Raw genomic sequence first — 15,194 nt, 5'->3', positions numbered from 1 at the left:
CTCAATTACCATGCAGTACATATGTTCAGTATAATTTGGCTTAAATGGGGTGAAACATGAACATTATTTTACCAATAATGCACATAATAAATAATGTCGGCGTATTACACTGTACATTTGTTCTTAAGCAATACAAATTACTTTTATTTATCAATCAAAGATTTGTAATGTTGGAGCAAATGGTAAAAAAACATCCCGGGTCTGGTGCTACAGCTAGCACTCACCAGAAGAATGTAGTCCACAAAAGAAGTTGAAAAGGAGCCCAAAGCAGGTTTTGAGCTGATGTCTATACCAGCAGAACTCTGTTAAAAAAAAACAAGAAAAACAACAATACAGCTGTAATCACTGACCAAATCTACCAATACCCTTAGATTCACCATGTTTTTTTGAATGTGTCCAAGCATCTCCTGTAATTCAGCAAACACATAATCCACTCAAGAGCACATTTTTAATGATTATTTTCCAGTGTTTTTCTGTAAAATGGACAGAAAGGAAAAGCAGTCTGTATCTACTGATGCTCCAGCGGGGGTGCTGTTAAACCAAAAGTATCACAAAACCAATGTTGTGAAACAAATGATGATGTTAACTTAGTTTTGTGGGGCTGGTTGCATGATCAGAATGTTTTCTGGTGTAAAAAAAGAAGGCATGATCTTGGCCAAGTTCTATGCTCTTCTAGAGTCCTTCTGCTTTTCTCATAATAACAATATTATTTGCTCATCTCTATTGGACAGGGGTAAAAAAAAAAAAAAAAGTAGCTTATTAACACTACTCCTATATGTTATTGAGTAAAAAAAAATTTCATTCTAAAATCAGTTATTCTGCTTTGTCTTAAGTAGTTTTTGGAGTGTTATTTTCAACTAACGTACTGTAAGAGTATGCCACTGTGGCACACTCCAAAGTGTTCAGTTTAACCCATTTTGTTCAGTATCAGTCAGTATTTGGGCAAGTTTATATATATATATATATATATATATATATATATATATATAATACTTAGTATACTATAGCCAAGAGCTGATATCTAGCCATTTTCCATGGTTTTCTTGATAAAAACCAAAATCATTATCAAGAAAACCATGGAAAATGGCTAGATACCAGCTCCTAAATTAAACTCTGATAAGCTATTTTGGTTGTGATCATTATATTTGTTCAAACAAATGTACCTTTAGTTGTACCAGGCATTAACATGATCAAGATATTAGAGAAAACAAGGGTGGTTTAATAATTTTTCCATCACTGTATATTACTAAAATACTATCTAACAAGGCTATTGACTGAACAACATGATAAACTTGATTTCAGTCAACAAAAGTCATTCTGCGCCCTAAATGTATAACCCTAGTTTATTCAATCACTGCTGACACTTTGTTCTATTTACTCTGATAAAAACAAAATCTTCACTTAATGCACTTGTGAGGCAAATTAATATTATGGATAAGCTTGAATAATGCTCATGACATAATACATCTCTTATGCTTAATACTTAATTATGTTTTCCAGGGCTGCTATGGGCGTAGTGAGTAAACTCTTATACACAGTTGCACTTGCTATGCTGTCTGTTTCTCACATTTTGATAAGTCGATGTTGATTTTTTTTTTTAAATTCGAGTGGAGATTGCTTTGATCTGGCTAAGACTGTGCTTTCAGAAGCAGGCTGCATTGCCGTCTCTCTCCACTAATTTTGTCTGCATTTCGTCAAATCTTGTGCTTTTCCACTCGCTTTTTGAAATAAGAAACCAGGTCCGTTGTGCTTTTAGATGGAGACCCATCTCCTTGTGGTCTGTGTGATTCCGTAAGAAGAGATGAGGTTGAAGGACATCTCAGGGGTGAGAGTTACCTACCAATATAGGAGAATATGTTGAGTCCTAGACAGTGAGAAAAGGAGAAAGGGAAGTGAATGAAATAAAGGAGGCAGGGAGAAGTATGCAGTTGTTTGAAAGAGAGAGAGCAAAACCTGTGTTGATGGAGACAGGCTGGTTACCAGATGGGTTTTGTCAGAGAGAGAAGGGAACAGAGAGAGGGAAATGGTTAAGAGATGGAGGCTGATGTGGCTGTCTGTAATGCGATATGGCAGATGCGATTTTATTTTTAGGACACAAGGCCCCAGAACGATAGGTTTTATAGGGTTTTGAGTGGGTTGATCTTTTTAAATATTCAACTTCAATGAAATATGGAGCATGACTCCGGGCTGTTTGGAATTCATAAGTCTGTTTGGCAGGACTGGCCCTGCATATTGAGAGCTGTCGGAATCGGCCTGAGTGTTAAACACAAGCCCTCGGCTGGCAGCAGAAACAATGGCAAAGAAGAAACACCTCAGTGGGACTACAAAAGAGACAAAAAATGGAAGTCTTCCATTGGCGTTTGAAATATTAAATTACCTTTTGATGTCTATCTATCTTGGGTTGCATTGTGGGTGTGAAGTGTTGAACATCACCCCAATACCCGAGTGTATCCAGACCTAGGTATCTATTCAAGAATTTAACCCGAGTTTTGATACCAAAGTGAAGCTTTTTTGTTATATCTTTCTATTTTATTCCTACTTTTTTATTAGAGAAAAAGAATCCAAACTTCTAAAATATTGAACACAAGCAACAGCACGATACATTCAATCTGACCAGCAGTTTTTCATATTACTGAAATAGTATTGAGATTCAATGCCAAAACCTACTCGTATAAACTTGAATATATGATAATAAATTGTATTTAATGCACAGGTTATACCTCCCGCCTAGGTGTTGGCAAGTAAAAACCAATCAAAGAAAAACACCAGCAATGTAAACACATAAATTCCACTGAAGTTTTTAGTCTTATTAATATGGAACCTTAACCTTAATGCTGAGTTTTGTTAAAAAATTAAGCATAATCTCTTTTTAATTGCAAAGGAATTCATCAGACAAATGGGAGCTGAAAATGTGTTGTGGATGCAGATGGCTTACGCAGGTTCTCCATAATCCACTGCGGTCCGTGTGTACAACACTCAGGAGTTTATCTGTTGTGCTTCTCATCAATCATATACACTTCTCCTCAGTCCACCAGTTCATTAATCCATGTTACAGACTGATTGGAAGCTAACAGAAATGTGTGCTTCTGTCTGTTTGTCGTTCTGCGGATACATTTGCGAGTGCGTTTCAGCTCCGTGTCTGGAGGCGTGTGAAGGATCAATATTTTACTCTCCCAGTGTGACAGGTGTACACTGCTGGAGAAAGCGGCTGATAGAAACCCTTAGTTAGTGTGAAGCCACTGAGGGGAAATACATATGCATTAGACTACGGCTGCTGGGGATATTTACCAGCAGTATCCACACAAACAACAACAGGTAGCAGAGTCTGAAACCAAGACATGTTTAATTCATGCCAGAGGCAGCAGAGTACACTGGCTGTACACCTGTATCAGTGAAATAGCCAAGGCTTATTATAAAAGGACTGTGTATATGTGTGCCTGTGTGTTTGCTTCTACACAGTGATGTGTGTCTGTCAGACTGTCTCGCTGTGTTTGTGTCTGATGTCCACTTTTATGAATGTGTGTGTGTGTGTGTGTGTGTGTGTGTGTGTGCGAGTGAGTGAGTGGGAGAAAGAGAGAAAGAGGGTATAGTCAGAGACCCCGGGAAGTGATGCTGTCCCTGTATGAGGAAACATTCTCAGTCCATTACCCTGCATGTAGGTATAATTAGAGTAAAGCAGGACTAAGAGCCCGGGCTGCTACAACCATCTGCCAGGTGTATTTCCTCTTTGTAATACAGGCGGACAGATTTGTTTATATTGTAAAGGATCACGCCTCGTGTTTTCTTTTTCTTTTTTTGATCTCATTATTTTCTTATAGATTGCATATTTGTACAATTGTTAACCATGTCCTAGCACAGCAGGTTTCTAGATATATGAATGCATTTTCACAACTTGTACAGATGTAAATGTTGCATGAGGTGGGTAGTTCACAACACTAAACATCATGTTGTGTTGTCATGTCAGTGCAGTTGAAAGTCATTATTTCCAGAACCTACTATGCTTGTAACAACTATTGCTTTAACGTTTATGTATTTCCCCAAAAAACACAATGCAGTGCTTTCATTATATGTACGGTTGTTTATGTAAGGTAAATTGGAGGATATAAACATTCTGCACGATTATCTTGGCCAGAATAACTTCGATTCAGCCCGATATCCCAATAATCACCATACATGCATAAAATTTCAGTAGGTTGTTATCAGCCCATTCAATGGCCAGTCGCAGTTTTGTTAAATTTCACTTTCAGTTTTGCACTGAAACTAATGTTTAGGTTTAGAAAATAAAATGGACATTGCTAGATATAGGTAAATACAGCATGGTTTGGATTAAATGACAAATGGTCATGTAAAAGGGTGATGCATGGAAGTTAACCAATGTTTTTTAGGGACACAAACGCAGATCTCCTGGCTGAAGTCCTGGGTTTTTGTGACCCATCCACCTCCTCCCTCCTGCCCTAAACACACCTTTTTGTGCTTTATACTCAATTTCCTTGTTTCCCTCTTCACTTTCACACTCTGTAATGTCAGTTTAAATTATGACGGCCACTACAATGGCCTTCTCAACCTGCTAGAAGGAGCCTCAACTAGCCCATACTTATGGGGATTATTACCATTGATAACACCCATTCAAACGTGTGATAACACCTGATTTGGGTGTTAAAACATTTGTGGCATATGAACAAAAAATTCAGGAAATTTTTCTAACTTTTTCAAGTTAGTCATGATGATATTACATGACCGTAAAGCGAATTCACTGCAGTCTATTGTGTTTTCTGCAGCCCACAAAAAAGTATAATATAAGTAATATTGTAGCCATTAGACTTTAATGATAACTCATTTGCTGGGAGATTGGATATGATTTTGCTCTAGCAACAAATTTAACATAACCTTCAACTGTGTACAATTGGTGTCTAAAGTAACTGAAATAATTGATTCACCTCCTGAAAAGGCCATTAGAATGCATTTGTACAGACATCTCTGTTTCTGATGTGTGATGTCTTGGGAAACGTCACATCACTAGCATTTGGCAGTGGGGAGGAGAATTATATGGTCCATAAAAAAAGAGGCTTTGTATTGTTTATTTTAATTGTATTCTCAATGGAGCATCCTCTGCAGTGTGAGCCAGTAGTGTCTATAGGGTAGCAGTACTAGTGGCAGGGAACCAGGCTCACTTTTGAGGCATTGTTAGAAGCACCAAGGCGTGCTAACGTAATGTCATGCTTGGCTGCAGCTCACAGTGGCTGGGGTTCACACTGAGGGGCAGAAGACTTGAGGGACATCCAGCACAGCCCTTTCATATCCTCCACGTTGCCCTTTTGGTTTTAAGCAGTAAACCATCCCAACACCCCTGCCCACTTCCTGCTCACTTTGTCATGTACACTTGATTTTAATATGACTCAATCATGACTGCTTGAGCATGGCAAAGCCGTGTTGACATGTCTTTATGAGTGTGTCCCTTATGTACACAGACCATTGCCATGTCCAGTTAAAGCATATTTATGATTACTATGGATTTGTTTGTAGGTGAGTCATAGAGGGTGACCTATAAATGTCAAGGAACTGCCCCAACTCTCTTGTGAACCAGACTGGTCATAATCTAGGCTCCTCTCACCGTGTTCATAGATTACCTCTGAGGATGTGCTTATCATCATTACATTGGTTTTATCTTTTTACTGAGAGATTTTACACTTGAAATAACAACCCACTTTTGTCTCCCAAACATTATAAAACAAATAAAATTATCTCTGCTTGTGTAAGCTCTACTCAAAAAGCACATGAGCACCACATTTTTCTGAAAATGAGCCTCTACAAATGAACTCTACCAAAGTGGTGATTGTAAAGGGCCAACATTGTTCTTTTTTTGGACTGATTATTACTGTCACTAAATCAAAATTCACACTTCTGGCAGGCTTGATAAGATGTAGCGCTTGCCCCTAGGCTGCGAGTAATGATTATTTTCATTATCAATTAATCCGCCAATTATTCTTAATCTAATCATCATCCCCAGAGTCCAAAGTGACATCATCAAATTTCAAAATTCTATTTATTAGCTGCAATCAGCAGCTCTGCTGGTCACTCTGTCACTTGGTCTGTCCAAAAAAGGTTTCTCCACCCATTAACGGCCACAGTTTTTGCCCCAGGAGGTTGAGATTTGGCATGGCGGTCAAGTGTTTGTGAGGCTGTGTGGGTGCATGCATGAACGGGTGGGTGCATGCTTTGCCATAGCTATTGCAAATGTGTGCTTATTTGCTTCCAACCAACAGTTCAAACCCCAAATATATTCAATTTAGAACACTAAAAAATGAAATATATATACAGTATGTATATATATATATACAGTATGTGTATATATATATATATATATATATATATATATATATATATATATATATATACATGTGTATATATATGTGTGTGTGTGTGTGTGTGTGTGTGTGTGTGTGTATATATATATATATATATATACACATATATACATATAAATAAGTAAAATAAATATATAAAGAGCATATAAAGAGTAAAATAATCAAAATCCAGTCAAGAATACACACTAGCACACATCCTCCTAAAAGGCTTCCAAATGATGTTGCTCTTCCACTTTAACTACGATCTATCCGTCTGTATTTTAACAAAGATAGTTGGGGTTGTTAAGTATTGGAGAGGAAAGACAGAGGATGGGGGGGGGGAGTCAAATCGCAGCTCAACAAAGGAAAAACACTTTGATATGCATTAGAGTAGGACAGGCTTCAGTTACCTATAACAGTGCTGGTTTTCACATTACCCACAGGGATTGTTATAGTGCTCTTTCAACAATCCATCACCACACCTCCTCTATTTTCTCTTCTTTTGTCTCCTTATTTCTTCTTCTCTTTTCCGTACTCTATTTTAGTCTAGTCCAAATCACAATCATTGCCTCAAAATCATGCCACTGTCTTGGGGCTTTTTATTCTGCCCATCTTGTCATCATTCTCCCTCATCATCCCCATTTCTTCCAGTGTTGTCCTCCTTCCACTCTCCTTTCATTGCTTGGCACCTCTGCTCATTTTTAATCCTGTCTGCTGTTTTTCTGTGTGACAGAGAAGCTAGACAGACCGCTCTGCACCACACACAGTTAACTACAACAAACAAGCAAGGGACAAACCTTCAATGACTGGTGTGTTGCCAGGTAATGATCTTTAATTACAGCCAGCCTAATGCACACAGGCAAGCTAACAAGCTGTCTGCTAGCTTTTACCTTTTTACAAGGCTCACTGGGGCACATTGGGGCATCACACACATTTATGACACCATACATTTTCAACTCTTAAATGTAGCTGTCCTCTGCACATCTTATTTGTGTTTGTACAAACACATCAAATGATATTTTTCCACAGCACAGTACATACTGCCCACATGGATAACATGATGAGGTTGTTTTTCGCCTGCTGTCCTTAGTGGCTATGTACAACAGCCCATTAGATGAGAGGAAGTTGGGAGCTGCAGCCCTGCACCCATAGAAAAAATAGATTGCAATCCAAACTCCTAAACCAAACATGTTTTGCATTAATTGGTCCTTAAATATAAGGATTTATAAATATATTTTTGTTTTGGGCTCTGGTTGGGCAAAAAAATTGTATTTGACAAACTATGGCCCTGATAATTTGTGCAAGATAAATCTTCTATTTTCTGAAATTTTACAGCCTAAATAACTAGCCTAATCTGAGCAAAAATAATCAATAGTTGAATTGATAGTTTAAGCAATCATCCCTAGTTAAATATTTTCCACAAAATGTTGTTTTATTGCATATGTTTTTACATGATCCTTGTGCAGTTAACTGGCCCCAGATCTCCCACTTGTAGATGCAAAAAACAGTGCAGATAGTCATCATTAGACAGAACATACAGCAGGCTGCCACTCCAACTAGCTGTGTTGTGATTTATGGCTTGTGTAGAAGTGTGTGTTTGATCTTGCTAACTTCAACTTGTTGTGTCAGTCACTCGGCAGAGAAAAAAAGTCACTTCGCTGTCTGTATTTTTGTGAGTCTGCATGACTACTCTCTTCTTAAAGTGATCAAATACTGCAAACTTCATAAGAGTGGAGAGAAGGGGAGGGAGCGGAGAGATGAGAGGAGAGGCTCATCTGCATCTGTATTAGAAGTGGCAAATGCAAATGGACCAAATGATCTGACAAGAGGAAAATGTGAATTCCTCTCTGCAGTTATTTGCAGATAGAAAAAAACACTCCGTATTGGACAGCCATTTACATTCCTAAGACATTTCATAAACCACCATGGTTCCATCTTGAAACTGCTGATGATATTCTCAAATCATTCGGAGCAGCGATTAGTCTGCTTTGTTTAAGATTTGACTTGTCTCATGGCTGAAACAGAATCCATGTCAGTAGCTGGTTAAAAGGCTGTGGGCTGTGTGACTTACAGTTTAAAAACACATTTTTACAGCAAAGCAGAGTGCGAGCAGAGACACAACAAGCTCAGACTGCCAGCTTTTTTATCATTGTTTTTCAAGTGTTTTTCTTTTCCACTCTGCCTTCCAGCAAAGTTAAGGACAGCAGCAAGCTGAGGACTCTGATAGACTGGTAGTTTCGCAGAATCGTACTGTGTTCATGTTTTACAGACATACAGAAAATACAGATCTCAAGGCTTTCTCATGTGTTGACTGTTTTTGTCCAATCTCTTAGCAGCTCTTTATGTAGATGAGTTCATTGTCACCACAATGGTGGCAGTTGGTGTAGCTTCAACAGTCAGGGAAAGAAAAAGACAGGCAGGCAGTGCTGCAGTCCAGACTTCACTTTCTGTCTATCTGCTCAGGCTCCCTGCCTAAGCCTGTCTGCCTACTAACTTCTCCAAACTTCAAGAGAGCAGTAGAGGAGGGAGGAAGAGGAGAGGGATGAGTAAAAGCTCATCTGCATCAACAGAAGCAGCAAATATAAATGGAGCAAATGATCTTACATGAGGAAATGTGGACTCCTTTTAGCTGCTATTTGCAGATGGAATAAAGGAATATCTCTCACACTCTTCTCTAATATTGGACAGGGGAAGTTTTCCAATAAACTGCTATCACAGGGAGGTGTAAAGATTAACTGCTGCGTATCGCAAAATCAATACAAGAGTGCAAGATGTTGCTACATCATTGCACAGATCCAAGCCCAAATTCTATACAAAAATTGTCCCTATTCTATCCATCTATGGATAGAATAGGATACATCTATGTGTCAGAATCCCCTCCGTGCTACACCACCAGAAAAAATAAAATGCAACATGCAACAACACCTTAAATTGTTTTCCAGTGACATCACCATCTTACTCTTAAGAAAACAGCATGCTATAAAACATTAAATTGCTGCCTGACACATTGCCTGTGGATGCAGTCTACCTGAGGCAAACTAATAGCAAAGCTAGCAATACCAACTAACCCTAGTTGCCCCTAACTCCTCCTGGTCAAAGGCAATAACTGAAGCAATAAGCTATTTTATTTACAAGGACATGCACCCATTTTGGGTTGTTCAAAGTGCTAGATTTAGATGGATGACAATGACCCTGAATTTGAGGTAAACATTACCCAGTTGCCAACATTTAAGTGAAAAATGCATCCCTTTGGGGACTATCCAAAATGCTGCCCTTTTTGTCACTGCTTATTGTTAAAGAAGAACTCTACCCATTTTATACACCAAAGTCTGTTTACAAGTCCTGGGGAGTACTACTGCATATGTGAAAAATGTTGCTTAAAGCCCTTTGTGGCTGCATAGAGAGCTGCACGAAATCTAATAAATTGTCACTTGAGTCAGCATCTGAGCTAACCAAACCTCTGTAGCCCTCTCTTTATCTCTGCTTGAGGCTGAGGCTACATTCAGACCAGATCCCCCAGAAATGCCAGTAATCCCATTCTTTTTAGCAGGGGTAGTGTGTTTGGGCTGCAGTGGGCAGCGCTACAGGGGAAGCCATAAAAATAATGCCACAAGCTGCAGAAGAAAAGTTGAAACACACTCCTTTTGGAGCAATGCAGCTCGATGCCGTTCGGTTCAATCACACAACCAGAGAGTTGATGACAGACTGTCTGTTCCTATCGATGCTATTGGACTGGGGCTGAAAACAACTTTGTTACAAGAAAGTTTAAAAAACCATGAGGTTAAAAAAACGAAACACAAGCACTTAGCCCCAATTGCCTAGGAGTTCTCGTAACAGCTGACTACATGGATGCCCGTTGAAGCAACTCTGCAGGGAATTCAGCACAAGGCAAAGTCCCTCCGTCTTTTCTTGTCTAGCTGCTGTGAAATTAATAAAGCTGCCTTCAGGTGCATTTGGAAATGTCGAGATCATGAAAACACTCGGACGGAAAACAATAATTGTTAGATATCAAGTATACTTGTGCTACTTTGGGGGTTTAAAGTTTTCATTATGACGTCATAGAAATGGGCCAATTAAGTGACACTGCTGCACAAAACTGCAACTTATTTCTCCCACACCGGATTTAGTGTGAATGTGGCCAAACTGCTCGAGGCTACATTACTGACCAAAATGTTGGCGGTCCAGTAGAATTGTGGGTAATGTACAGTCATGGAAAAAACTATTAGACCACCCTTGTTTTGTTGTTTTGTTTTTGTTGTCTTCAGTTTCTTGTTCATTTTAATATCTGGTACAACTAAAGGTACATTTATTTGGACCAATATAATAATAACAACAGAAATACCTCAAAAGAGCTGATATCTAGCCATTTTCCATGGTTTTCTTGATAACAACCAAAATCATTATCAAGAAAATCATGGAAAATGGCTAGATATCAGCTCTTAAATTAAACTATTTTGATGTATTTGTGTTGTTGTCATTATATTTGTCCAAACAAATGTACCTTTAGTCGTACCAGACATTAAAATGAACAAGAAATTGAGTGGCAAGAAGAATGATTGGAATATAAGAGACAATATATTGTTTCTGCTGCATCAATTTTGATCTTTTTTTGCGAGAATACTCTTTATACGACAGATAGTTTGTAGTTCATACATTTATTGTGTTGTTGGGCATAATTAAAACACTTTCATTCATCTACAATTGAAAATCAATTTTAAGCATAATTTAAATACACTCCATCTTAGTGTATCTGATTTTTGTATCAGATTGCTTATCACGTCTCTCAGTCTGTATCTAACTGTCTGAGAGGGATAAATGCACCACCCAGCCCTCACAGTATGTGTTCCATAAAAGACAAAGGTTTTGTCTTGAAATTCCATTCGACTTATTCTCCTATAAAACCGGTGTCAGTAGTTGGTTAAAAGAGTCCAACCTGTGAGATGAGGCATGTTTTACATCTTTCAGGCGTGTTTTACAGCTTAGATGAAGGCATATGTTGAGAAGCCAGCGAGGCTTCAAAGGAAGGGGCAGCGAGGTGTCACAGGCGGGCAGACTAAGGAGAAACTGAACTTGCCGGCACTTTGATCATGCACACCACTAAAGGCCAAGGCCCTGTTAGGAAGACAAGAAATGCACTTTTGGATAAGAGGTACTATTGAAGTCTGAGGTTTTTTAATCTCTTTTTGAAGTGTAAATTTATATGTATTGATCCGCTGCTTTGTATTTCTCACCAGTATGTGTTTTTAATATATAATCATACAGGGTTCATGCAGAGCAGACATTATAAGTTGTGGTAATATTCTCAAATAAATAAGATTCTGATGTTTGTATTTTGACAATAACTGATGTCTGATAATACCTGCTAGCATGTTCTCCTTCTTTCTCTCGAAGAAGAGAGAAATGGCATCAGTTTGAAATCAAACAGAACTGTAAACAAGATATTAAAATGCAAATTGTTGATACCACATTTGATCATTCTTCTCAACATCACAACCCGTGAGTGTGTAATTTAAAAAGGGAATGTTTTTTGTGGGGCATTGCCCTGATGGAGCACAAAGAAACAGGCATGGGGTGGGTGGTGACAGGTTTTGAGAGGAAAGAGAGAGGAGCGCGGCGGGACCAGGGAGTGTGGAACAAGAGGATCGACTGTGAGGAATAAGTGTCATCTTTTAAAAATTCAGACTGCAACGACAAGAAAAGAGAGCAAAATATTTGAGATAATGAGAGGAGACTGATTTTCAGCCATGGTAAATGTTCAGTTTCTGCAAAAAGGCAACACACTCCACTCATTTCATCCTTTTAGCAACCCTCGCTGCCTCTTGTTTTCCTAACAAGTTCTTGTGCGAACATGCTAGTGTGTCCGTGCACGCTCGTGTGTGCGTGACTGTTGGGTTTCTTTGCTTAATTTTGCAGTCAGTTCCTTCTTGTCTGCTCTCTTTCCTCCCTTTATCCTTATTTATTTGTCAGAGGTTGTGTTCAGGGACGTTCCTTGTCATTCGTCAGCGCGGCCCATAAAACACACTGTCATGACTGACTGGCCACGCTCCAAACTCATTACCGATTGGCTGACAGAGCGGGTCGCTCTGTTCTGCTCTGCTGTGTTTGACTCCTGTTTGCCAGACATTTCAGGCTCAGGAAACTTTAAATGCGGTGGTGTCTTTCCTCGCGCCACTCCTCTCAGCCTCACGCTCAAGGTCACATGAATATGGATTTACCCACTCCTTCCAGCGCACACATACTGATGATGAAGTCTAAGATCTACTCTGAGGGATTATAATTCAGAACGTAGGTCTGATCTGGGCCGTCACTCTGTTCCACTGTCTGTCTGGGGGGGTGTTTTAAGTCGGAAACCAGAGGGGAGGGCGGGAGGCTGAGAAAGAGAGCCGGGGGAGGGGGAGGTAAGAGAAATAAGAAAGATGAAGAGGACTACTGTAGGAGCTGAGCTGAGAGCTGAGATGAAGAGCGGAGGAAGGAGAATGGATGATAATGGTGGAATCAGGGGAGGTGGAGCTGGGTGGGAGGGTGTCATGTAAGAGAAAAGGGAAAGAGACTGCGAGATTGGAAAAGGGCGACGCACAATGTTATTGAGTTTCTGTTGCAGTTGATCAGCCATATCCATTTCATCATACTGGGCTTGCTGCATGCCACAGTCTGCTGCAGAAAATTTGTCCTCATCAGTGTTTGTATACAATGCTGTACACTTCCATGGTGTGTGTTTGTGTGTGTATTCATCCAGACTAACAGTGTGCACAGTGAGCTCATGTGTATATATGTACCTTTGCTTTGTTATGCACACGCTTACTCAAGTGCTTTTTCATTATTTCCTAATACTTTCTGCTTTCCATTCTTTCTTTTTTTTATTTGCTGCAGAATGACTGACACTTCATTTTCTATTCCCCTGATTGCTTTTTTTTTTAACCGCTCTTCCATTCTTTTAACCGCTCCTCCATTCTTGTTCGTAATTTAATCTGTAATCTGATTAACCCCCTTTGCTTTCATTCACTTAAACGAGCCACTTCTTCTCTACTCTCCTCCCTCATACTCACTGCTTTGTCTCTCTGTTTTTCACTCACAGAAAACAACAAGGCACCTTTACAATGGTCTCGCTCTCGGCAGAATATAAATTTAAGTTCAGCGGTGGTGAAAGCTCCCCCTGCCAAGGAGGCCCATAACGAGTCTGAGGGCCATCCATCTGCAGCCCGGGCCAAGGCTGCGGCATGTTCAGAGCCGGGCCGCAGGTACAGGAACGCCCCAGGTCACAGCCACTGGCTGGACAGAGAGAGGGTGGTGGAGAGAGAGACTGTTAAGCCGACTGAGAAAGAGATGGAGGTTGAAGCGAGGCCTCCAGCTTTCCAGCCGTCCTCTACTGGAGCTGCGGTCAGCAGCTGTAGCACCAACGGAGAGTCCGATGTGGAGGCTCTTCTGGCCAAACTCAGGGCCCTGTGAGGTTCGTTTCACATCAGACAGCGTGTTGGTACCCACACATGTAAACACCCTCTGAATGTTTTAAACTAGCAGAAAATGTAGTTCCGACAAAAGAATTGTAAAAAGCAGGGCCAATAAATGAAGTATTAACATCAAATAACCAAACAAGGATTATATTCAGGCTTTGTAGAAAATACATTTTTTATAACTGCCAATACACTCTAAGACCATGATTTTAATGCTCAATGGGGCAGACATCAATCCTTTTTGTAAAATAAAAAATCAGGCAGAAATCAGGCCCCAAGTAAATCCTTAGATGTTACTTCATGAAATAGAGAATATATTTACAAAAGTTGTGATTTTTTGGAAACACTTAAACATAATGGTGTCAACTTCACAGTTCACAAGACAAAATATGCCCAAATACATTCAGCAGTGTCCATGTGATCCTTTAAAGTGCACTGCCAAAAGTGTTCGGCTATCATTTATGTATTCCTAACAATGGGAACATATGTTAAAAGTTAAACATAAAATGTAGCTAAGCACTTTCTTTGTAATCCAACGGTATGCAATGTTTAATAAGAATTATGTCATATTTCTTTTCATATTGGCATTTACTATAGTTGCTTCTACTGTTGCATTTATTTTACAACTTAATCATTTTATCTTTTCCTACTTGTTTAGTTTATATATAGGTTAATTGCATATGCATGTTAAAATGAAGACTTAAATCTGCATTCATTACTTTAAGTTTTAATTTTTTCCATGTTTTTCTTTCTCTTTTTCTTTGACTCTTTTCTTTCTATTGGCTGTATTTTATATTCAAACCGTTGATTTGATTGTTTGTATTTTCTAAAAAAAAATAAAATTTAAGAAATATCTACATTCTATAAAATATATATATATTTACACAGATAATCAGTACATATTAGTTATGCAATATGATTGTACTTTCACGGGTTATAACAGTAATTAGATGCCATTTGACAATTTGATTTTGGTTGTAGCAGGCTATTTTGTGTCTGTCATTGCGAGTGAGAACATTTGTACACATTAGGAATAAGTCTACAGAACAGGAAGTCTGTCTGAGAGAGTCGACCAGAATTGATGCTTCTTTTCTTCTCCCACATTCCTACAGAAACTACTCATATCTTAAGCATATTTGTTGTGTCTTTATGCGTTCACTTTTATAGACCCATTTGCAATAAAATGAGAGAGAAAATGTTTTGCTGTCTTTTTCGTCAATAATGAAAGTTTCAAAGGTCTTGACTGAAATGCATACACTGTAAAAAAATTAAAAAAATCTGTTTAATTTACGGTAAAATTCCAGCAGCTGTTGTTGCCAGAACTTCACCGTTAAAATGACATTGCATGGGTTTTCTACTGTAAATTTAAATGTAAATCTCAGCAAAAACTGTAATTTAG

General features: G+C 38.9%; 1 protein-coding gene across 1 annotated transcript in view; it reads left to right on the top strand.

Moving 5' to 3' along the window:
* LOC131987059 (protein diaphanous homolog 3-like) overlaps positions 1 to 14,987 on the top strand; it is a 181,712-nt gene extending 166,725 nt beyond the window's left edge. The window contains exon 28 of the mRNA XM_059352207.1: positions 13,420 to 14,987. Coding sequence (XP_059208190.1) covers positions 13,420 to 13,790 — 371 coding nt within the window. The 3' untranslated portion in view covers positions 13,791 to 14,987. The remainder of the gene's footprint in view (positions 1 to 13,419) is intronic.
* Positions 14,988 to 15,194: the final 207 nt, after the last annotated feature.

Source organism: Centropristis striata, chromosome 2 (assembly GCF_030273125.1).
Source record: "Centropristis striata isolate RG_2023a ecotype Rhode Island chromosome 2, C.striata_1.0, whole genome shotgun sequence".
NCBI lineage: Eukaryota > Metazoa > Chordata > Actinopteri > Perciformes > Serranidae > Centropristis > Centropristis striata.
Note: the sequence above shows the minus strand (reverse complement) of the source record. Positions and strands in the feature narration are given on the sequence as shown.